We start from the raw sequence: 25,206 nt of genomic DNA, 5'->3' as shown, positions 1-25,206 counted from the left end.
TCCTTCTTTAATCCCCACAACAGCCCTGTGAGGTAGGCCAAGCTGGGAGGTAGTGACTGACTCAAGGTCACCCAGGGAGCTTCATGGTTGAGTGGGGATTAGAACCCTGGTTTCACACACACACACACACACACACACACAACCAGGTGTTTCAGCAGGTGACTTACCAGATTATTCTCTTGGCCTGGGGTAACACAGAGTCCTGATGCTGCCATGTATGTACTCCCAATAGTTTTGATTTTTTCAACACCACTGAATTTAGGTTTCAGCAACAGCTGTTTGGGGGGGAAATGAGAAAACAATTAAAATCCAGGACCTGGATGATTCTTTGTCCTGTTACAGTCTCCTCACAGGCCAGAGTTTCCAGTGGAATAAGCTAGGCAAGAGGAAGAGGCTACAGTGCTCAAGACAGGACTGGTTTTCCTGCTACTTTTTTTTTTACTCATACTGATCACCAAGTACAAAATACATAGGAAGGATGTGTGGGTTTTAAGATTTGGTTGTGTGTTTCTGACTTCCCCAATAGGTTGATTAATATGCCTGCATGAAGACAACCACCCACACCCCTTTCATTCTGTTTTGACCCTTGATGGCAACCCTTCCAAAATAAGGTTGTAGAAGTAGGTGCGTCATCCTGCTCAAGCATGCAAGTCAAACCATGGTTCTCTGGTTCAAGGATACTTTTCTTCATATGACACACTCCACCCAACCCCCTTGAACATAGGAAGCTGCCTTATACCCAGGTCGATTGAAAGGAAAACAAGGCTCTCAATAGGTGCTAGTCAGGATGACTATAAAGTATCAGAAGCAGGATCAGAACCAGCATGCCTTTGAACATAGTTGTTGGGGAACAAGAGCAAGGGAGGGCTACTGTCCTCCTGTCCTGAATGTGAGCTTCCCTGTGGGGAAGGGAATGCGGGGCTAGTTGGACTGCTGGTCTGATCCAGCAGGGCTCTCAGTATGTAAGAACTCTCAGGCTCCATTAAGCCCAGTGTTGTGTGCTCTGACTGGCAATGACTCTCCAAGGTTGCAAGGCAGAGGTCCCTCATAGATCCTTCTTACTCAGGGGTCAAGAATTTGTGGCCTTCTACAGTTGCTGCTGGACCACAAATCCCATCCTCTCTGTCCACTGAACATGCTGGCCGGGGCTGATGGGAGTTGGGAGGACCACAGTTTCCTACACACAGGAAGCTGTTTCCTACCGAGGCAGAACATTGGCTCCATTTTGCTCAATATTTGTCCACGCTGACTGGCAGTGGCTCTCCAGGGTTTCAGATGGGATTCCCATCTGTACCTGGAGATGCCAGGGATTGAACCAGGGACCTTCTGCATTCAAAGCATGTGTTCTCCCACTGAATTATGATACACCTCTCTGCTGCATATCCAACCAGTCACATTTTTTAAGTGCTGCCAAGGACCTTCCTAACATGACTCAAGAAGCCAATTCTTTCCTCTGTGGAGAAGATCTCTCTTCACTACACTGAAGCCTTGAGGGGAGGTGAATACTAATTTCTGGCTATTCAACACGGGGTGGGGGACCAATCCCAACACCAAGAGGCCCACACAATCCTCAAGAGGTACCTCGTCAAAATCGGCAATGATTTCATTGAGGAGTCGAAGGCACTCCAGCCCTTCCTTGTTGACATCACATTCTGTGTAGAACACCTTGAAGTCGGGTACTGAGGCAAACATGACACAGACACAGTCATAGGATTGATGGTACCAATCCTGCAGGAAATGCAACAACAGTTTCAACAATACTGTATAATTGTTCGCTACCAGCCACTTCCATCTCCCCATACAACTAAAGCAACACTCTAAGCACATGTAAATTCAAAGAAGTGTCAGAAATCTCAGGTCTACAATTTCCAGAGTGGTTTAGACACCAACAAACGACAGCTCCCAGAAGTCTTTGGGGGAAGCCATGACTTTAAAGTGGTTGGGCACTTCAGGTGTATATTGTGAATGAGACTTAAGATTTATTTTGCTTTTTAGACCATGGGGCTTCTACTGCTTTGTCCTCATGCTGCTTTCAACATGCAATCTCTTAAAGATTAGCAGAAGAGTGAATGAAAGCACAATGGAGCAATGTGAATCTTATTGTTCTATACCTCGTTTAATTTGTCCCCAATAAAATGGGCAGCGACGTGAGCTGGGAGCACATTCTCTAGCAGCAGCCGGTTTACGTTTTCCATCGTTTCGAACGACTCGTGTTCCTGTTTAAATTTATTCTTTTGTAGGCAGTCCAGACGACAGTAATAGTCTATCTGCAAAAACAAAACAAAACAAAACAAAACCAAGGAATTACAGTATGAAACCCACCCTTAATATCAACAAGCAAGGATTCTCCACGCTGCTGCTGAAAATACTATACAAACAGCTTTGTGTACTTGGCAGCAAACTTGTTTAATGCCTTGGGGGTTCAGGGGCTCCATGACCTTTTTAATGTCCATGAAATACACTGTTCTTCCTTCAAAAGCGTGAAATCTTTTAAAATGAGGGACTTGACCGATAAGTCAAGTATTTAACCCCTGGTGCCCCAAATTGCACCCCACATTTTCTTCCCCATGCAAGCCAAGCGTAGTAAGCCACAAACAAATGCCCATACTCCTCTACACGTGCAGCATTCATTAACTGTCTAACACAGGGGTCAGCAAACTTTTTCAGCAGGGGGCCGGTCCACTGTCCCTCAGACCTTGTGCGGGGCCAGTCTATATTCGGGGGGGGGGGAATGAACGAATTCCTATGCCCCACAAATAACCCAGAGATGCATTTTAAATAAAAGGACACATTCTACTCATGTAAAAACATGCTGATTTCCGGACCGTCCGCGGGCCAGATTTAGACGGCGATTGGGCCGCATCCGGCCCCCGGGCCTTAGTTTGGGGCCCCTGGTCTAACATGCTCCCACAAGCCACATTTTGATTTTAAATCGTACCTACGGTAATTATCCCAATTCATTGCGCTGTGTTTCCCAGACCTGCCTCAGCTGTCATTAAGACATCATCATCACTAATAATAACCTCGCAGATTTGATCTCCGTGCAAGTGGGACTTTCCACCATTGAAAACCAACTGAGGAAGCACAACTCGCAGGCAAAGAGAGACTGTGCACTTCAGAACAAATCCTATAGTGTCTGATTTGCTACAAAATGCAGCAGATCTGGAAAACGCTGCAAAATAATTTTGCAGGGATATTATTTCCATAGCGGAGTATTAAAAAAAACCAAAAAACTCCCCACCCCCAGCTGCAGACTAAAATGGTACCATCCATTCTACCACATGAGAACTATTTATTTATTCAATATTATTATTTATTTAATCTTCCCACATATCACAGTAAGAAGAAAAAAGTTTCGGAATGTCACACCACAAATAAACTGAAGACAGAATGTTCTGGGCAAATCACACACCTATGAAGACAATACTGGGTTGCCTACCTGTTTTGACAGCAGAACCAAGGTTATGTAAAACAGAGCCAGGTATAAATTTGTCATTGTTCTTGGTTCTTTCATAAAAAACCTAAAACAAAAAGCAAACAAAAACAAAAACATTTATTACAAAAGCTTTTGCAACTATGTGTGAAACACCCATGCTTAAATGTTTGGAAATGCATCTCTAAAATGTTCAAAGTTTCAAGCGATACAGAGGACTGCAAACAAGAGTTTGCCAGATTGCACGTTGGAACCATTCGCAAGACACAAAGACACCCATCCACAGTTGAAAAGAAATTAAATTACTGTCAAATGTTGTCAAGTATTTAGCGTCTCCCGCAAGTGGGGGGGGGGCAACCCTGGGTTTGTAGGGTTAAGTAAACGCCACTGCCATCCACCTCTGAGTTTGATACTCGGATAAATACTACTATCAAGGGCAAGAGGTCAAAATGGAAGACAGGCTTGCAGCATTTCCAGCTCATGAAACAAAAATTATCTGATGGGGCTTTTTCCAGTTTGAAATTTGATTGGGCAAATTCCACATTATGCACCATCTTGAACGGGTGTCAGAGAGAGAATAAGTTTGTAAACATAAAATAGCGGGTCCCCCATTACCCTCATAGCACTACAATTCCCAGAGCTCCCTGTGAAGAGGAATTGGTTGTTAAACCACCCTGGAAATTGTAGCGCTGTGAGAGGGAATAGGGGTCTCCTAATGCTCTAAGCACCCAGGATTCCTTGCAGGAAGCCATGGCTATTTAAAGTCATATCGTAGCACTTAAAATGTATGGTGCAGGTAGGCCAAGAGATAAAAGCAACTAGGTGACCTCCCAAGTTCATCACCAATGAACGCAATGATAACTAAGGAGGCCATTTATGGTCTCCTCTAGTCTGACTTGGCACAAGGCAAATTCCTGTGTTTGAATGAAAAAGGCAGAGTGCTTTAACACCTGAAAATGCTTCCCGTGGCAGGAAGAAGGTATTGTGCGACGTGTTCCAGTGACAGCAAAGGCACTGCGACACTAGTGTAATCATTATCCACACAATACCCATTACCTCAACTTTTTCACTGGTGGAAAAGGGTTCCTAACGTAGCTAAGGTCACCATGCTGCAGCATACTTTGGGTCTGCTCCCAGCTTCTTAAGAAACTGTAATCTATGAGTTCACTTCCTGGAGAAGCAGTTTGCAATTCCACTAAGCTCACCATGAGCTTACAGAGTGTTGTTACCATTGAGAAGCAAGATACCGTACCTTGTGGTGGAGTCATTGACGTTGCTGCGGCTGGAGCACAAAAGCAGGTTGCTATTAAATACAATGAAATACCCAACGACGGCTCCTGACAAAAGGATAAGCTTCAGTTCAAAGCTCATTCGAAGGAACACAGAGCATGCGATGAAACCCAGAAGACAGCAGTAGGTATAATACTGGAACAGAAGAGGAGCAGCTTTAAAAATAAATGTGTGCGTGTGTGTATGTGTGTGTGTGTGTGTGTGTGTGTGTGTGTGTAATATCATGGCACATTGATTGCTTATGTAGTCATGTCCTAAAAGGTAAAGGGACCCCGGACCATTAGGTCCAGTCGTGACCGACTCTGGGGTTGCGCGCTCATCTCGCATTATTGGCCGAGGGAGCCAGCGTACAGCTTCCAGGTCATGTGGCCAGCATGACAAAGCCGCTTCTGGCAAACCATTTACCACCGTTTACCTTCCCGCTGTAGCGGTTCCTATTTATCTACTTGCATTTTGAAGTGCTTTCGAACTGCTAGGTTGGCAGGAGCTGGGACCAAGCAACGGGAGCTCACCCCATCACAGGTTCTGATCAGCAAGCCCTAGGCTCAGTGGTTTAACCACAGCGCCACCTGGGTCCCTTTAAAAAATTACAAAGTCCTCATGAAAATTCATACATATTTACATGAAATTTTATCAGCCCCACCCCCACCCCTACCCAGTGGCCACATCCATTAGAAATCAAGCCAGCTCATTCTCTGCATTGCCCTAACTTGAGTTGTTTCCTGCTTTTGCACAAGTGTTAGTCTTTTTTAAGCAATTCTCTCCAGCTTGTATCTAAACCCTTATTTTAAGTTCAAATTTACTCACTGAGTAGGTCTCGGCTTCAATTCTCAGTATGTCGCTGTTTTCAGAAGAACTGTTGCCCACCTGCTGCTTTGTTAGAGCAGGAGAGAAAGAGAGACACAGAGAGAGAGACTATTGTTTGTTGTCTATGGCAGGCTAGGCTCCATCAACAGGCAGAGAAAAATGATTAATCGACAGGACTGTCTGGTGGTTGGGCTAAAGAAAACATGGAGCTGTTGTGACTTGAACCATAGTGCGCATGTCAGAATGGAGCAGCTCAAGGATGAACATCGGGACACGGGAAGCTGCCTTATACTGAGTCGAACCATTGGTCCGTCTTGCTCAGTATTGCCTACACTGATGAGCAGCAGCTCTCCATGGTTTCAGGAAGGGGTCTCTCCCTACCTGGAGATGCCAGGGATTGAACCTGGGCCCTTCTGCATGCAAAGCAGATCCTTTCCATCTAAGCAATGGCCCTTCTCCATGCCTTGATTGTGAGGTGGGCTCTCTCTCTCTCTCAAGTGTCAATTTCATTCATTTATTTTTGACCGCTGCCACCACCACACTTTTTGGGGGCCAAGGGTTCTGCACGTGGATCATGAATAATTTAAAATACAACCAAAGGATTCCAAGACTGGGAAGCTGAATAGATCGTTAGGGTATTTTTTTAAAAAAAAACCCACCTCGTTTTGTTTTATTGTACACATGAAAGGATAATTAAAATGTAACAGTCAAATGCAAAGAGAAAGGTAATAGAAAAGCTAGATGGTTAGAGCACCAGTAATGTTTAAAAAGTTTGCATTTTAAGTAAGAAATAGATCTCCAATCTTGGGCTACTAAACCAAAGGTTATTAATATAGCAAACAAAACTTGCTTTTAAAAACTCACCAGATTTAGGGTAGTACAGTTTCCAATAGTCGGGTCCGTGTACTAATTAAAAAAAATTAGAGGCTAGTTAGGAATTCAAATACTGTACATAGCTTTATTACAAAACAATGGCAGCTATCAACAACGCGTCCAGTCAGTGAAAGGATTTCCACTTGTGCCGTGGGACTTCTCCTCCCGACCTCTCCTGCCATGTGTGCCCTGCATCCTTCCCCAAATCTGCTTTGGAGAACTGGGAAAATGCCTAGAAAGATTTAGGTGGGATGTTGGGAGAGGAAGGGGGGAATTATATTGCACTACTGTAAATCCTTGCACTGATGGGACAAGTTAGTGCTACTTAGGACACAACCCAATGGATAAGAGTCTTAGCTAAAACAATCTGCAATCCTGCCCTTTATGGTGAAGTTGTTGAAGCTACTGGTCACCATCACAGCTTGTGGCAATGAATTAAGCTCTTGAAATCACTCTTAGACCCTTAGTCTTACTTGAAACGTTAAGAACATAAGAGCTTGCTGGATCAGTGGCCATCCAGAGGCCGGTGGGAAACCAGCAAGCAGGATTGGAGCACAAGATCACTCTCCCCTCCTGTGGTTTCCAGAAACTGCTTTTCAAGAGCATTACTGCCTCCAACCGCTGAGGCAGAGAATCAAGGTTAGTAGCTGTTGAGAGCCCTTTCCTCCATGAATTTGTCTAAGGCTCTTTTAAGCCTTCTAGGTTGATGATCATCGCTGCCTCCTGTGGGAGTGAGTTCTACAGTTTAATTATGTACTGCATAGCTTAAAATTCTGCAGAAGCAGAACATTGTTGTGCAAGAGAATGCATAGGGCAGGTTGCTGGTAGCTCTGTTGCACAACAGATTGTGCAATTCCTCAGTTGCGTAATATTAAAACTCACCTGTCTGCTAGTGCAAGAGACCTTCTGCTAGCAGGCTGAGAATGCTGAGGAAGTCTATTCATTTTTTATTCTCTTTGCAAACTGCTTTTTTGGGGGGGGTTGCTTTTGCCTTTAGAGTCAAGTGGTGTATAAATTTTATGAAATAATAAAGAAAAAAAGACTAGTGAAAGGAATTACCAAGTTAGAAACAGCTAGGATTAACAGAGAGCCGATTGCAATACTGGCTAGCGGGAGCCTCACGGCAGGCATCGTCTCCATTTTCTCTGAAAGCGTGCGGAGATAGCGGGCTGGGGGCCACTGCTTTGAACAGGGTCTCTGCAAACAGACGACAGAGGCACAGCATGACACATAAATGTGGTTTTGTGTTATAAGAATTTTGAGGTCATATATATACATATATACATATATACATATATACATACATATATATATATATATATATATATATATATATATATATATATATATATATTGTTCATAAAACATGTACATGAATGTACAGTACAGGCACATGTCTGAAGCAGCACAGGCCTGACTGACACCATTTTGACTCTCTCTCTCTGACCAGGTGTTCCTCTGCAAGGAAGAAGGGGGGTGGGGGGAACCTTCTCATTGTCTCAGGAATTAAAGTGATAATCCCTGGCATCCTGATACCTGAGTGCCAGACAAAAGGGTGTGATTAACTTGGCTGGGAAACAGGGAAATGTAAATATCTCTCTCTTTTGTTGATTAGGTTTTGGGGGCAGGGGGCAGGGTCCAGACTGCTCAGATTACTGCCACCAGACCTCCCCTTTCATGATGTACCTATGATGAATCTAGGGAGGGGGGTCTTGGGCTACACCCCTTCTGTGACATATGGATGATGCTTCTGGGGGGTGGGCTGAAACCAATTTCAAATTTTTTAAGGGCAAGACACCTTTGTTTGGGGTTCCTTCCTTGTTCTCCTGCGTGAGGGGAAGGACCCTGTTGCAACAGCGAAAATAAAGGCTTTGCTTCTCAAACTTCTCTGGTTGGCCTCTGTTATATTCTCCAACCGATGGAGAACCCAATAAGGGAATAAAGGCAGATTTTTGCCTATATCATTTTGTATAACAGAAGGGGGTCATGTGCATAGCTGCCAAGTCTCCCGTTTTTCGCGGGAAACCCCCGTATTTTAAACCGTTTCCCGCTGGCAGCCCGGATTGGGAAAAATCCCGTAAATCCCCCGGATTTCCTACCTGCCAGGGAGGCTCCATTTTGGGTCCTGGCGCTGCCCGATTTCCGGTGCCCAGACATGGGTAGCGCGGCACCGGAAGTCGCTTCTACGCATGTCCAGACATGCATAGAATAACAACAACAACAACAACAACAACAACAACAACAACAACAATAATAATAATAATTTATTATTTATACCCCACCCATCTGGCTGGGTTTCCCCAGCCACTCTGGGCGGATTCCAACATAAAAATGAAATAAAATAATCTATTAAACATTAAAAGCCTCCCTAAACAGGGCTACCTTCAGGGCGGCGACTTCTGGTGCTGCGCCGCTGCTGATCCCGCATTTTTCAGTGGTAGACTTGGCAGCTATGATCATGTGGCTTCCCACTGCAATATGGGAATGGGAAGACAGGTCCTTTCCCTAAGGGGTGACTTCCCCAATACCAACCACAATGGGCCCTGTGATTGGCAGGGCCTGGCCTCTTGGTGGTAGTGTCTCCAGCAGCTGCCCAACTGCAGGGCCTTCTCGGTGGTGCCTCCCTGTGTTTGTGGAATGCCTTACTTGGTGAGGTGTGCCTGCCTCCCCCACTACTGATGTTCAGGAGAAACCTAAACACATTCCCACTTAATCCGGGCAGAAAATGGCTGATAGATATTGGCCATGGCAACCTTGATATTAGTAACTGTAAATGTGGCCCTCATGGACTTGGCAGTTCTTAGGATCCAGACCAACAGCCCCACGTAGAAATATTACATGGAGATTTTTACAAGCATGGCTGGTATTAACATTTACCCCAGTGGATAAACAAATTTCAATGCAAATGCATTTAAGGCAAACACATACTATCTGGCAGCACAATTTTCTTTTCTTTTCTTTTAATGCTTTGGACATTTTTTTCGTCCTTTTCTTTTCTTTTTCTTTTTTACTTACCCAACAGTCATCAGCAAAGCACACACACAAAATTAGCCCCATTATGATAGCTACGACCCCAAATGGAATCCCTAATTTTGACGTTCTGAAAGAGAGGAAGGGGTGGGTGGAAACAGATGATGCAGAGCTTAAGAAAAACGTTATTCATGCTTCGACAGTCGTGAGTTCCTCGGGGAATATATAATCCCTTTGATAGCCAAGTTGCTTGCAGGCTTCGTTTCTGACTTTCAAAGCTAATTGAGCAGCACTTCCCCCAAACCTGAAATGTTAGAATCTCTCCAACACTCTCTGTTTAAAGCATTACATTTGCCTGTAATTAGCAAGGCTGGTGGTTCAGGATACTACCCAAGGCAATAACACCCTAGTACCAAAAAGATAAGGAGGCAAATTTCCTTGGTTCTGCATCTCCAATTACATACCGTCTCTCTACTCATTCCTGTCATCTAGAGCGGGAACATGGGCTGCTAATCGGGGCCATCTGGACTCCCATCTTGGGCACAGAACCATAATCTGGTGGAACAGTACATGCTTTGCAAGCAGACGGTGCCAGGTTCAATCCCTTGCGGCTGCTGTTAAAAGGATCTCTCACGTCGTAGCGATATAAAAGACCTCTGTCTGAAAGCTTCAAGAGCCAACTGCTGGCCAGAGGAGGCAGCCCTGAGTCTGTAACAGTAATACTGTTTGCCACTGCCTGGGCCCACTCGACCGCTTCAATCGGCGGAAGTGGAACTACTGCAGGAGGCCCCCCCATTACCCGTCTCGCCTTTGTAAGAACTCGATCATATAGTGAAGCAGGATTTGCACTTTGGAACTCCCTGCCTGTTGAGATCAAGCAGGCACTTTTGCTATACCCTTTTCGGTGCCTGCTAAACACGTTACTGTTTAGCTGTTTAAAAGGCTGAGGTGATTTTAATCCGTTTTAGTATTTGAACTTTTGTTGTATTTTGAAGGTAGGGTTTGTCCCCCTCGATTTATCTTTTTGTAAACTGCTTTGAGGATGCGGTTTTTTAAAACAAAACAAAACAAAACAATGAAGCATTGTACAATTTTCGTTAAATAATAATTAAAATCACAAGCTATAATTATGATCTCTTCATGATTCTCACAGCCACACACCCTTCTAAGATCATGCAACCTTCTAAGGTTACACAATAATAATACTGTAATAATAATATTGTTGTTTCCTTGGTCCTGGTATATCTGAAAATATGGTTTAAAAATTAGATAATAATCAATAGGGATGCATTGCAGCAATCAATGTAAATCTCCTTTCAGCTAGATGGACTATTTTCTGCACACATACACGAGCAAATCACCTGGGGTACCTTCTACTGGAGTGAATTTTAGTTGTGTTTTCCTTGAAGTTCCGCTGTATGGAACAGAACTTGCACACCAGTCTCTTGAAACCGAAGCACCTGGCGTCTTCAGTGTTCCTACATGCTTAGCTTTGGAGCATATGGAACAACTGCCTCAGCTTGCCTAAATGTTTTTAGCAGGGGCTGAAAAGAATACAGTGGAGGAGCCTGGCTGATATCAATAGGCAGGGAGTTCCAAAGTGGTGGGTGCTGCCTCACTATATGATCCAAGTCTGGGGCCAGGGAGCAGCATTAACTACTTCAGTCTTTGGATTGGCTCCCAGTACGTTTCCGAGCACAATTCAAAGTGTTGATGCTGACATTTAAAGCCCTAAACAGCCTTGGTCCAGTATACCTGAAGGAGCGTCTCCACCCCCATCATCCTGCCTGGACACTGAGGTCCAGTGCTGAGGGCCTTCTGGCGGTTCCCTCACTGCGAGAAGCAAAGCTACAGGGAACCAGGCAGAGGGCCTTCTCGGTAGTGGCTCCCGCCCTGTGGAACGCCCTCCTACCAGAAGTCAAAGAGAAAAACAGCTACCAGACTTTCAGGAGACATCTGAAGGCAGCCCTGTTTAGGGGAGCTTTTAATGTTTAATAGATTATTGTATTTTAATATCCTTCTGGAAGCCGCCCAGAATGGCTGGGGAAACCCAGCCAGATGGGCGGGGTATAAATAATAAAATATTAATATTATTATTATTACATTAAACTGCCCCTGTAGCAGATTTGTATGCAATGTATTTTAAAAAGGAAAGGGGGGGCACTTACCCTTGGATTATGGAAATCTGTACAAGGAACATACACAGCAACACAATGCTGGCGCAGGCAAAATAACCCCTCAGTTTGGGGATCGGGATTGTGCGATACTGGAGATGGGGAAACAAAACGAAGACATTAGCTCAGATTTACATAATTTGGGTCAGCTCATAAGGACTAGCTTCCTTGGGTGCTGTATGCAACTTCTAGACAGAAAGAGCCTTATATGAAACAAAGTTCTTTGCTACAGCCACAAGAAGACATGAATGTTAGAACCTGACAACTTTAAAAAGGCAAATTAAATGAATAGTTCTTATTCCTCCTCTCTAAAGGCATGATGAGGAAGAGAAAGGAGGAAGATCAAAAATAAAATCTATGTTGTCTCCCAGTTTGTTGTGCTATCCCTGCGAGGGTTTGGGCAGGAGGACTGAGTTCCGGTGTTGTCTTACCATCTCAGCATTTCAGAAACGAGCATTGGTGTTGGTGTGACACCAGGGACAAGCAGTGCACCCAAGACACAACGGGTACTTGTACAAGAAAGGTGGGAAAGTCAAGTGGGTGGGGCAGAGGCAGTGGGGCAGAGGCAGTGAAGAGTGGAAGTGGCAAGAAATGATGAAGACCTAAGTAAGCTTTGCTTTCTGGGGAGATTACAGAGCGAAAGAAAGGACAGATTTATTGAGTCGGAGAGCAGTCATTGTGAACACTTTGTCCTCTCTGATGAATTAAGTCCTCCCTAGGTCAAGGCTGGGAGTTTGGCTGTGTACACACTAGCCTGTTTATAGCACAAAAATGTAGTTTTTCCTCAATCCAGAATCAAATAACTGAAGAGCTGGAAGGGATCTCTTGGGCTCATCATTCTAGACCAACTGCTTGCAATGCAAAAACCACAGCTAAAGGATTCCCTGGGCCATCCAACCTCTGTTTAAAAACCTCCAATTAAGGAAGTCCACCACCTTCTGAGGGAGTTCGTTCCACCAATAAACAGCTCTTACTGTTAGTAAGGTGTTCCTAACGTTTAGCTGGAATCTCCTTTCTTGTAATTTGAGTCCATTTGTTCTGGCACTACCCTCTGGAGCAGCAGAAAACAAGCTTGCTCCCTCTTCCATGTGACAGACCTTCAGATATTTAAAGTTAGCAATCATATACTCTGAGCAGCCTTATCAGAAAAGTGGTTCTTCAGACTTCCCGAAAAGTGTTTCTGGTGGTGCTCAACCTTTCAAAGGGTAAGATGAGGAGAACCCAACAACTTGAGTAACAAGGTGATGCCCCGAGGAAGAATCAGGTTGCTTCTGTGTGGTGCCAATGAAGGATGGATGCACGGAAGTTCCTGCCTTAGGGGGGCTGGACCACCTTCCACCCCCGAGATTCTACAAACAGGAAGCCCACAATGCTTTGCTTACTAACCTCTTTCTCAAGCTCCATTTCCACGAAACATAGCAAGAACCCACACAGCCCACGGAAGTCGTCTTTTTTACCACACCACGGCCTGCATTGAAGAAGAAGAAATGCTCGTTGAAAACATATGCACGGGAGCAGGATTAAACGATGCAGAGCAAGATGGAACCGCAAAAAGGTACGTATGGGGAGGGAACTTTGGACTCCCCAAAGCACAAACGACTTCGAAGACCCATAAATAAGATTCACCACTGCCATCAACTCAGTAGGCAGCCTTAGGAACGTGTCCCCCACTCCAGACTAAGGCTCACCCCACACCTATGTTATATGGAGTATCTTACAAGATTATTGTTGTGAAAATAACTAAGATAAGTAAAGCACTATGAATAGCCTAGAGCGGGTATCTTCCAGCTTTACAAACCCAGGACCCACTTTCTACAACTAATCCAGAATGCGGCAGCTAGACTGGTGACTGGGAGCGGCCGCCGACACCACATAACACCGGTCTGGAAAGATCTACATTGGCTCCCAGTACGTTTCCGAGCACAGTTCAAAGTGTTGGTGCTGACCTTTAAAGCCCTAAATGGCCTCGGTCCAGTATACCTGAAGGAGCGTCTCCACCTCCATGGTTCTGCCCGGACACTGAGGTCCAGCACCGAGGGCCTTCTGGCGGTTCCCTCATTGCGAGAAGCCAAGTTGCAGGGAACTAGGCAGAGGGCCTTCTCGGTGGTGGCACATGCCCTGTGGAACGCCCTCCCAACAGATGTCAAAGAGAAAAACAACTACCAGACTTTTAGAAGACATCTGAAGGCAGCCCTGTTTAGGGCGGCTTTTAATGTTTAATAGATTATTGCATTTTAATGTTCTGTTGGAAGCTGCCCAGAGTGGCTGGGGAATCTCAGCCAGATGGGCGGGGTATAAATAATATATTATTATTATTATTATTATTATTATTATTATTATTATTATTATTATTATACATCCAGGGACCATTTCTTAATCTCCTGGCATACATTTGCGTGGCTGTGACCCAGTAGTGGGCCTCAATTCTTCAGTGGAAGACCAGCGCTCTAAGGCACCAAGACCATTGTTGTTCTAAGTCAGGGATGGGGAACCTCCGGCCTCCTAATTTGGCCCTCAATGTGATTTTCCGCACCGCTACCCCTGGCCACACACATGTGGAGAAACAATTGAGAGCCCTAGAAAGGGCTGGCGGTTTTGCCGCTGCAAGTGGGGTTTGCCTTCAGCATGTACTTAATTTGGCACCAAAAGAAAGCCCTGCAGGGGTTGGCTGTACCCAGGAGTTCTCGACTGGAGCCAATCCCTGCTGAAAGTGGGGGTCTTGCACCCCACCCCCTTGAACTCACCCTGAATTCAGGCCAGGGCTGCAGCGGTGGGAGGAGACCTTGCAGAAATTCGCAGAGAACTCTGGAATTCCTGTGCAATTTTTCAAAAAGCTGCATTTCTTAGGATTATCTAGTATCGCCAGAGACAATAAGCAGCAGGCTGTCATGGGAATCCCTTGACATCTGTATTGTGTTAACCTGAAGACTCTTACTCTGAACTCAAAAAGCTTCCTGATTTCACAAGTGCTCTTAAGGAGCCGGAGTAATAAACCTCCTAATTAATAGTCATGTCATAAGAGGACATTTCTCAATTTCCTGTTTTGTCAAGCCCACTTCTGGTTTTCTACTTTTTTGTTCTTCTCAAAACTGAGCCAACCGAGGGTTTTGTAGCAATCAGACAGCTGTGAGCTGTGTTTTCAACACAGGGTAATTCTGATTATTTAAACCAGTGTTTTTGGACTACAATTCTGGGAACCTGAAACCTATGCAAAAGTGCAGTGTTCTTTACACTTAACCCCATAACCTGTTTTCCATGTTACAGTTCACTGAAAAGGCAGCAGCAGAGGAGTGTGTTTGCTTATCCTATATAATAATGTCCATGTTGTCCCTGCGTCCAGTTGTCCCGTGTGTCCCTGGGGTACTGCGCATGTCCCCCAGAGACACAGGGATTGGACGGAGGGACAACCAGGGACACAGGGATTGGTCCCGCGCTCTCGGGACACAGGGAACAGCCAACTGCCGCTCCGCCAACCGCCGCTCCGAAGCCCAGTCTCATGCTGGAGGTGCGCGGTGAGGCGGCGGGGGAGAGAAGCGCTCCCCCCCCGGCAGCCTTGCCGCACACCTCCGGCATGGGACGGCGCTTCCTCGGGGAACCCGAGGAAGCCGAAGCGGCAGCGGGCGCGGAGGGAAGCCCGCTTTGGCTTGGCGGCGGCGGGAAGAAGGGGAGGAATTCCTCCCCTTTTTCCCGCCGCCGCCAAGCCAGTCCCGGAGCCGAATTGCGGCGCGGCGGGGTTTTTCGCCGTTTGCCTCCCCCTCGGGGGAAGGCAAACGGCGAAAAGCCCCCGCTGCGGACTGGCTTGGCGGTGGCGGGAAGACCCGCCACCGCCAAGCCAGTCCCGGAGCCGAATTGCGGCGCGGCGGGGTTTTTCGCCGTTTGCCTCCCCCAGGGGAAGGCAAACGGCGAAAAGCCCCCGCTGCGGACTGGCTTGGCGGTGGCGGGAACATCCCGCCACCGCCAAGCCAGTCCCGGAGCCAAATTGCGGCGCGGCGGGGTTTTTCGCTGTTTGCCTCCCCCAGGGGAAGGCAAACGGCGAAAACCCCCCGCTGCGGACTGGCTTGGCGGTGGCGGGAAGACCCGCCACCGCCAAGCCAGTCCCGGAGCCGAATTGCGGCGCGGCGGGGTTTTTCGCCGTTTGCCTCCCCCTCAGGGGAAGGCAAACGGCGAAAAGCCCCCGCTGCGGACTGGCTTGGCGGTGGCGGGAAGACCCGCCACCGCCAAGCCAGTCCCGGCAGGCCGCTTCCTCTAGCGCCCGTTTTTAAACGGGCTAAAATCCACTAGTCACTGAAGAAAACACAATCTGTTTTCTCCCCACACGTTTATGATGAAGGCGAGGTATTTCTAAGTAGGCCTGCACTCTCATGCTATAGAAAATAAGCATGGGGAAAATCCCTGGTCTTCTCTGCCCCACCCCTTCTGCAGATGAGGCAATTCTCTCAAGGACAGGAAGAAAAGAGTGGTTCTTTACTTGGCTGAACTGAGGCCCTCGATGGTTGACATCATTTTGTCGTTAATTTCTTCTTCCATCCTTCCTTTCTGAGAGGTATTCCTAAGGACAGGCAGAGAAACATCATCCAGATGAAACGTTTCCCCAAAATGCAGAAGAACAGGTGCACTGAGTAACCATTACATACCTTTTAATTACATTCTGAAGAAGCAAAAGCTGAAAATGCACGCTGGCCAATTTTAAATAAAGGGGGACCCAACATATCTCAAATATTGCTTAGATATAAATATAATGCAGAGAGGAGAAAGTAGCAAGGGTGTATCCAGTTGTTCTACGGCACACAGCACACACAGAAAGCAGAAGAAAGAGAGAGAAACTCACTTATAGCTTACAACTGAAGGAGGACACAGTGGTTGTTGTCTAGACCTATCCAGACTAACACACAAACACAGGGAAAGAGAAAGGAGAGAGAAATTTGATGTCATGCATTGATTAGAAATGATCAGATTAATCACCCATGAAAAGACTAATGTTATAGCAGCCTGTCTTCTTAAGGTGGACAAAATAAAAGCAAACATCTCAAGTTTATTTTTTTGGGGGGGGGATCTCTGTGTTGCATCTTGAAAAAGTGTGGAGTCCTAAAGTAATGTGCAAGAGCGTATTTGTAAAACAAAAATTTGACTTGTTTGTTGTGAACAAAGTAACTAATGAGCATCGAATAAACCTGTCTGTTTCTCACCTGAGATGATACAGCAGTTGGAAGCTCTACCTACACCTGATATTGCAGAGCAACCTTTGACCCAGAGGTGGTGCATGATCTAGGAAGGGCTGGGAGAAAGAGCTGAAGGATCTAGGACACTGTTTTCCCCTCTTTGCCCAGCCCTTGTCTGATATCACTTGATTTGTTCACATATAATTTCATGCTAAGGGATGAAGGAGGAATCCATTTTAAACCAATTTATACACAGAACTTGGTGGTTCCAGCCTGATTGAGCTTTGCTCACATCAAACTGCCTCTCGTATTGAGCCTGTGGTTATATCAGAGCCGTTTCTGCAATCTTGGGGGTATTGCCCTCCCCAAAACCCTAATTATATGTGAAGCTACATACACAAAATACAAATACAGTGGTACCTCTACTTACGAATAACTCTACTTAAGAATGTTTCTACTTACGAATGGAGCTCCGTCCGCCATCTTGGATGCGGTTTAGATAGGGTTGCTTCTACTTACGAATTTTTTCCTCCCAATGCATTCCTATGGGATTCGACTTACAATTTTTTTCTACTTACGAATGTGCGTTTGGAACGCATTAAATTCGTAAGTAGAGGTACCACTGTATTACATAAAAGTCAAGGCTCATGCATAATTTTACAAATGTATTGCCAAATACATACACATTTCTGCATGTACTTATCTATGTGCCAGTTACTTCAGGAAACCTGGAGTGCATGCACATATAATAGTATACATATAATAATGTGTATGAGGGCACCCGTTAATATTTATAGCTGACGCTCCAGGGGGCGGGGAGGCTTCCAATCTAAATTAATGAGCAAGATGTGATTAGAAAAAAATCTGCGCAGAAAAGCTAGATATTGAGATTTTCAGAAAATTCCATCCTTACTCATGCTTCTGCTGCCTGGCTCTGCTGAGGAGTCTAGAGTATGAGAGAGAAATAGAAACAGAAATAGAAATATAGAAATAGAAATAGAGATGGAAAAGAAGGGAGCAGCTTGCTAAGTGCTGTGGATTTATTCTCTTCACTTGCCTTGGCTCACCCAGAGCTCAAAGTGATACTGCTCTACTTGAGAGACTAAATTCAGAGACTGTGTGTGGAGTTGGGGGTGAGAAAGTGAGAAGAACCACAGCTGCCTGAACACTGGGTAAATAAAGTGACAAAAGAGCAAAAGAGCAAGCACAGGAGGAAAACACCACCCAAGTCCATTTGCTCACTTCCTCAGACACATTTGTCTGCTTCTGCCAGAGTTAGCTGCACATATAACATTTAGTCTAGCAGTTTGTTTGCAACAGTTTGCCAGGTAAATGCAGAATTGTGTGTGCTCCCCTCTTGCCTGTTAACAGCACCGGATTTTCAGGGTTATACGTACTGCCTTTGGGCTTGGTTCCATTTAGCTATTAGAGCTAAATTGGACAGACCTCATCTTCCAGGAATTTTTCTAACCACAGTGGTGCCTCGCTTAACGAATGCCCTGCTTAACGAAATTTCCGCTTAACGAAAGGATTTTTCGAGTGGAGGTTGCCTCGCTAGACGAATTCGTTTTATGAAAAATTCGTCTAGCGAATCGCGGTTTCCCATAGGAATGCATTGAAATTCAATTAATGCGTTCCTATGGGCAAACATTTTTTTTAAAAAAAATCAATGCATTCCTATGGGATTCTCTAGACGAATTTTGCGTTATAAGAAAAGACCCGTGGAACGAATTAAATTCGTCTAGTGAGGCACTACTGCATTTTAAAAGCCATCTCTGAGCCTAACTATGCAATGTAATGGAAGTAAACACTGACTGCTTGCCATTTTAGGAGTGGGGCAGATTTTCAGTGGAGAATCAAGTAAGGAGAGGTGTGCCTAACCCCTCCACAACTCACTGTAACTCCTTTCCCTCTAAGCTGCTCACTGTCCACCTGACAACTTTGTTTTATTTTGGAGGATAATGTCTAGGGAGGAAATCCAAAAGGTGGCAACCCTAGTATGGGGCGATTTTAAAAAATAAAAATAATATTTCTCGCATGAAAACCTTCATGAGGGCACTCCTCAGCTAAAAATAGTAAATCTGAAGTCAAACAGTGCAGAGAGAAGAATCAGCCAAATCTAATACAAAAGTCAAGACAATAATATGCAGCCTACTTCTGCTTAAGTCACAGAGGAGTATTGTGCAGAATAAGAAGAACATTCCAAAGAAAATGATTCAAAGACCACATGCAGTGGAGTTACCGAGCCTTCAGTAAGATCTGCAAACCAATTTATGTGCTACACAAGACAGGGCCTTCTTGACAGGAGCACCAAAGTTGTACAACTCCATCTTCACTGACCTTTCAGATGCTTAGCAAAAGGGCTTCTCTTCCAGGGAGTTCCCAGAGCTTTTTATTACTGTAAACATCTTATATTACAGTGGTACTTCTGGTTAAGAACTTAATTCGTTCCAGAGGTCCGTTCTTAACCTGAAACTATTCTTAACCTGAGACACCACTTTAGCTTATGGGGCCTCCTGCTGCTGCCGTGCTGCCGGAGCACAATTTCTGTTCTCATCCTGAAGCAAAGTTCTTAATCTGAGGTACTATTTTTAGGTTAGCGGAGTTTATAACCTGAAGTGTTTGTAACCTGAAGCATTTGTAACCCAAGATACCACTGTATGTTGGTTGTGCTGGCTTAGTAGGTGTTATGTACTGAGCTGAATCCTAGAACAATAGGATTCAGAATCAGCGGGAGCTACCCAATCCAACTCCAGGTGGAAGTGAATCCGCAACCTGATTGGCCTGCTGGAGCAGCCAATCAGGCGGCTGGCAGAAGTGAATCTGCTACCTGATTGGCCTGTAGGAGCAGCCAATCAGGCTGCAGGCAGAAGTCAATCCACAATATAATTGGCCCACAGGTGTAGCCCTGAAGTAGCCAATCACGCAAGGCCCATTGTGTAAATAATGTATATAAGCAGATGGTTTTGGGAAAAGAGCGACTCGTCTTCTCTTCTCCTCCTTGATGACTATGAGCTGAATAAAGAGCATGAAATTCACTCTCGACTCCGAGTATATTTCACTGGCGACGAGGATGGGATCCTGCTGAGCTGACCGCCACCACGCACTGCACCGCAGCACCGCCACCTGCTGCACCGCTGCATCGCACCGTGCATCCAGGCTTCAGCTCCAGGACCCAAGGAACCCAGAATGGCAACCGACAGCAGCTTCTCGCCATTCAAACCAGCATCAGGAGACTGGGAAGGGTACGCCGCCCGTTTCAACTTCCTCCTGCAAGCGAAAGAAGTCACCAACGATGCCATGAAGAGGACGACATTCTTCAGCGTCTGTGGAGAGGAGACGTTTGAAATCGCCCGGGCTCTCCTTGCACCTAGAGATGTCGCTACCGTCTCTTACAAAACAATAATGGAACGGCTGAAGGAGCACTTCTCACCACAGCCCTCGGTGGTAGCTTGCCGAAATGCCTTCTACGCAAAGCGGCAAGCCCCGGGGGAAACCATAACGGGGTTTGTGACCTCCCTCCGCCAAGCCGCCCGGTTATGCAACTTCTCAGAATTGGAGAACATGCTTCGTGACCGCCTCGTCGGTGGCCTGAGGGACGAGATGTTGCAACGACGCCTCTACGCCAAAAAAGACCTCACGTTCCAGATTGCTCTGGAGGAAGCCCTGGCAACCGAAGCCGCCGAGAGGTCAACGCAAGAGGCACGACCGGCCCCGCCATCCCAACCGAGGGTCTACCACGAAGACCTCACCGACGAATCCGAATCTGACAGGGAGGAAGTACACAGAGTACAGCGGCGCACTCAAGCAGCACACACACCACAGCAGCCTCGACGAGAAGGAGGGAACTGTGCAAGCTGCGGGGAGAACCACGAGAGGAGGACTTGTCGTTTCCGCAACGCAGAGTGCAGGCAGTGCAGAAAATTAGGACACATCGCCCAGGTGTGTCGGGCTCGACTCACACGTCGACAAGCATCAGATGACCGACCCAGGAGCCCCAGGTCACACGGCACCATGCACCAAGGCAACTCGACGGAGATCACGGACTATCAGGTATTCCAGTTGCCCCATCCCAGCACAGAGAAAATTTATATAGAGGTACAGATAGAGGGAGCCCCATGCCGCATGGAGCTGGACACGGGTTCAACTCTATCCATAATCTCGGCCCGAACATTAAGGGAACTGTCCCCTAATGGGGGTCCCAAACTAAGGCCGGCCCCATTCACCCTCCGGGACTTCCAGAAACGTAAGGTCCCTACTATGGGGGTGGGAACCTTCAGGGTGCAATATCGAGGGCGAAAGCAACAATTGGACTTGCTGGTAGTTAAGGGCCCCTACGTTAGCTTACTGGGACTGGCATGGTTTGGACCTCTGGGGCTAGCCGTTACCGGGGTGAACCGCACTAGCTTACAAGTGGACGTGGACGCCATATGCAAAGAGTTTCCAGGGGTTTTCGATGGGGCATTGGGACGATATACAGGACCCCCCATTGCCCTACAGCTAGACCCCGCTGTACGACCCATCAGGCACAAGGCCCGCCGGGTCCCGTTCGCCCTGAAACCCCGCATAGACGAGGAATTGGACCGGCTCGTGGAGCAAGGAGTGCTGGAGCCGGTGCCCAACGCCACCTGGGAAACTCCAATTGTCACACCCGTCAAGCCTAACGGTTCGGTCCGCATCTGTGCAGACTACAAATGCACCATAAACAAGGCTCTCACAGCCCATGCATACCCAGTGCCAGTGGTCAGCCATGTCCTCGCCACCCTGGCTGGGTCAAAAATCTTTGGCAAACTGGACTTGGCCCAAGCGTATCAACAGTTGCCTGTGGACGAAGCCACAGCAGAGGCCCAGACGATTGTGACGCACAGAGGGGCATTCAGAGTAAAGCGGCTGCAATTTGGCGTTAGCGTGGCACCAGGCATATTCCAGAATCTAATGGACTCTCTCCTTAAAGGGATTCCTGGCGTCACCCCCTTCTTCGATGATGTACTGATCGCCGGGCCCACACCAGAGGAATTTGAGGACCGCCTCCGCTCCGTCCTGCACCGTTTCCAGACGGCGGGCCTCAAGGTGAAGCGGGAAAAGTGTTTACTGGGAGTGCCGCAGGTGGACTTTCTGGGATTTAAGGTGGACGCAGAAGGGGTCCATCCAACCGGTGACAAGGTACGGGCCATTTGTGAGGCCCCAGCGCCCAAGAGCAAGCCCGAACTTCAGTCATTCTTGGGACTATTGAACTTTTACCATGCCTTCCTTCCCCATAAGGCAGCGGTAGCGGAGCCCCTACACAGACTCCTAGATAAAAGGGCCCCTTGGGTGTGGGGCCAGCGACAAAGGGCCGCATTCCAGGCAGTCAAGGACTTGCTCGTCTCGAACTCGGTCTTAGCACACTTCGACGAGAGGCTGCCAGTGGTGCTGGCATGCGACGCCTCTCCCTATGGCATCGGCGCTGTCCTGGGACACCAACTCCCGGATGGAAGAGAGGTGCCGGTGGCATACTTCTCCCAGACGCTTGCTGCAGCCGAACGAAACTACTCACAGATTGACAAGGAGGGTCTGGCAATCGTGAAGGGCGTAAAAAAATTCCATGATTTCTTGTACGGGCGGCCCTTTACCATAGTGACTGACCACAAGCCATTGCTTGGCCTGTTTGCCCCTGAGAAGCAGACCCCCCAAGTGTTGTCTCCACGTGTCCTCAGGTGGTCAATTTTCCTTGCCGGCTACCAGTATGCACTAATCCACCGCCCTGGGAAGGCGATGGGCCACGCAGACGCCCTCAGCAGGCTACCACTACCAGAAACAGGCCCCGACCCAGCGCCTGCGCAAGAGGTTATGACCCTGGAGCTGCTTCCCGACCGACCCATTCAGGCACAAGAAGTTGCGCACCATTCCACAAAAGATAGGGTCATCTCCCGGGTCCTGGACTGGGTGTGGCGAGGATGGCCCAGCAGCAGCCCCGGGCCAGAATTCGCTGGCTACACAAACCGCAAACATGAACTGTCGGCCCACAAGGGGTGCCTGTTATGGGGAAGCAGGGTTGTTGTTCCCCAGCCCCTCCGCAAAAGGGTCCTCACAGCCCTACACGAGACACACCCAGGGGTAGTGAGGATGAAGGCCCTTGCCAGGAGTTATGTGTGGTGGCCGGGGATTGACAGAGAGATAGAGGCCTGGGTCCAACACTGCCAGACCTGCCAAGAATCCCGCCCGGATCCCCCTAGGGCCCCAGTCCAGCCCTGGGAGTCCGCCCAACATCCATGGTCACGCTTGCACGTGGACTTCGCTGGCCCCTTCCAGGGAAAAACATTCTTCATAGTGGTGGATTCCTACACCAAATGGCTGGAGGTCGCACTGGTACCATCCACTTCTACGGCGGCAGCCATCCGGGTACTACGTAAGCTGTTTGCGACCCACGGGCTCCCTGACACCCTCGTCTCGGACAATGGAACCGCATTCACGTCAGAGGAGTTCCAGACCTTCACAGCGCAGAACGCCATCCGCCACATCCGCTCAGCACCATTCCACCCTGCCACCAATGGCCAAGCGGAGCGCATGGTGCGGACCACCAAGGACAGCCTCCGCCGCATGACACAAGGGGACTGGGAATACCGCCTTGCCGCATTTCTTCTAGCACAGCACAGCACCCCAAGCACAACGACGGGCCGGAGCCCAGCTGAATTACTAATGGGCCGGCGCCTTGCAACTAGACTGGACCGACTTCACCCCGACAGAGCTCAGGATGAGGTAGTGGTGGGGAAAGGCAGGAACCCCCGGACATTTGTGGCCCAGGACCCAGTGTATGCAAAGAATTTTGGGGCAGGCCCAGCATGGGTACCCGCCACAGTCACCAAGGTGACCGGTCCCGTGTCGTACGAGGTACTAACGGAAGGGGGGCAATGTTGGCGCCGCCACTGCGACCAGCTACGGCGACGATTCCCAGGAGGAACCCGGGAGGAGAGCGGGACAGAGGGGTCCCAAGGGGACAGCAGGGCAGTGAGGCCCGTAGAGCGAGAGGGGTGGGCAGGGGAAGCAGAAGCAGTAGGCACAGAGGGGCGCCCCGAGGCTGGAAGGACACCGGAACCAGAGCTACAACCTAGTGGTTCAGTGGCGCCAGACCAGACAGCCCCGGCACAGCCAGCAGCCTCGGAACACGAGCCAGAACCAGAACCCCTGACCAAGGAACACCCCAGGCCACAACGCACACGGAGGCGGCCAGCAGACCTTGGGGACTACGAATGCAACTTCCCGGGCAGGACTGGAACTTAGAGGGGAGGGGTGTTATGTACTGAGCTGAATCCTAGAACAATAGGATTCAGAATCAGCGGGAGCTACCCAATCCAACTCCAGGTGGAAGTGAATCCGCAACCTGATTGGCCTGCTGGAGCAGCCAATCAGGCGGCTGGCAGAAGTGAATCTGCTACCTGATTGGCCTGTAGGAGCAGCCAATCAGGCTGCAGGCAGAAGTCAATCCACAATATAATTGGCCCACAGGTGTAGCCCTGAAGTAGCCAATCACGCAAGGCCCATTGTGTAAATAATGTATATAAGCAGATGGTTTTGGGAAAAGAGCGACTCGTCTTCTCTTCTCCTCCTTGATGACTATGAGCTGAATAAAGAGCATGAAATTCACTCTCGACTCCGAGTATATTTCAGTAGTAGTAGTAGTAGTAGTAACTTTCTAGCTACCTTGTTAATCACAGTTCTGGAAGGTGGGGTATAGTTCTGGAAGGTGGGGTATACACAACACCACAACACAGCAGGATCTAACATGTTTTATAACCATGCATGACTTGCCTCTCTGTAGTCCTCTGACGGCTCACCAACTGCAGAGCTATCTCCTAAGCCAGAGAGAAAAGGTAGGGGATTAATGCTTTCCCAACCCTCCCTCTTAAAGCATGTAAATATAATTTAATGAATTCAACAAGCGAGATATGTTCAGTGCTGCACAGAGGAGCCCCTGACCTGTGAGTTTCCCATAACATAGAAAGTCTATTAAACGGCTGGCTGAGTTTCTGCATCTGTAACGTAAGGGGCTGGCTTCCTCTCAGGAAGTGGCATGACGGGGGAACAAACCTAAGATTCGTGTCATTTGCAAGACTGCCTAGGTAGGGAAGCAGATGCCCTATGTGACCTGACATTTATAGCTTTATTCATTTTTGCTACGAAAACATCTACTGTATATTCCTGTGTATAAGACTACTTTTTAACCCAGGAAAATCTTCTCAAAAGTCAGGGGCCGTCTTATATGCTAGGTCATATTTCTTATACAGCAAGTGTATCCCAAACTATATTTTAACTGGAAAAGTTGGGGGTCGTCTTATACACCCAGTCGTCTTATATGCCGGAATATATGGTATTTTATATTTGCTTTCTAAATGTAATTTTATGGTTGATCTTATGCTGCTCTTCGCTGTGATATTTTCTCTTAACATCCTTAACATCTTAACACAGGATTTTGTTGCAATAAAATAAAAAAATAAAATGTAAATATATATATATATATAAA

General features: G+C 47.4%; 1 protein-coding gene across 5 annotated transcripts in view; it reads right to left on the bottom strand.

Moving 5' to 3' along the window:
- ADCY7 (adenylate cyclase 7) overlaps positions 1–25,206 on the bottom strand; it is a 92,875-nt gene that overhangs the window by 4,983 nt on the left and 62,686 nt on the right. Inside the window, exons 12-25 of one of the 5 annotated variants that reach the window (XR_015950504.1) lie at positions 24,495–24,538; positions 16,376–16,429; positions 16,016–16,096; positions 12,934–13,015; positions 11,542–11,639; positions 9,419–9,503; positions 7,463–7,600; positions 6,395–6,436; positions 5,531–5,596; positions 4,686–4,858; positions 3,440–3,521; positions 2,112–2,267; positions 1,582–1,679; positions 168–275 (exon numbers count right to left, since the gene is read on the bottom strand). Coding sequence is in view for 4 of the 5 variants with exons in the window: in XM_088671862.1 (XP_088527988.1) it covers positions 168–275; positions 1,582–1,728; positions 2,112–2,267; positions 3,440–3,521; positions 4,686–4,858; positions 5,531–5,596; positions 6,395–6,436; positions 7,463–7,600; positions 9,419–9,503; positions 11,542–11,639; positions 12,934–13,015; positions 16,016–16,096; positions 16,376–16,429; positions 24,495–24,538 (1,356 nt within the window). In the remaining variant the exon portion in view is untranslated. Of the gene's footprint in view, positions 1–167; positions 276–1,581; positions 1,729–2,111; positions 2,268–3,439; positions 3,522–4,685; positions 4,859–5,530; positions 5,597–6,394; positions 6,437–7,462; positions 7,601–9,418; positions 9,504–11,541; positions 11,640–12,933; positions 13,016–16,015; positions 16,097–16,375; positions 16,430–24,494; positions 24,539–25,206 lie in introns of all 5 variants that reach the window. The other 4 variants (XM_088671863.1, XM_088671862.1, XM_035117183.3 and 1 more) reach the window with 4 other exon arrangements.

Source organism: Zootoca vivipara, chromosome 6, assembly GCF_965207765.1.
Source record: "Zootoca vivipara chromosome 6, rZooViv2.hap1.1, whole genome shotgun sequence".
NCBI lineage: Eukaryota > Metazoa > Chordata > Lepidosauria > Squamata > Lacertidae > Zootoca > Zootoca vivipara.
This window is presented reverse-complemented; position numbering and strand designations above follow the sequence as displayed.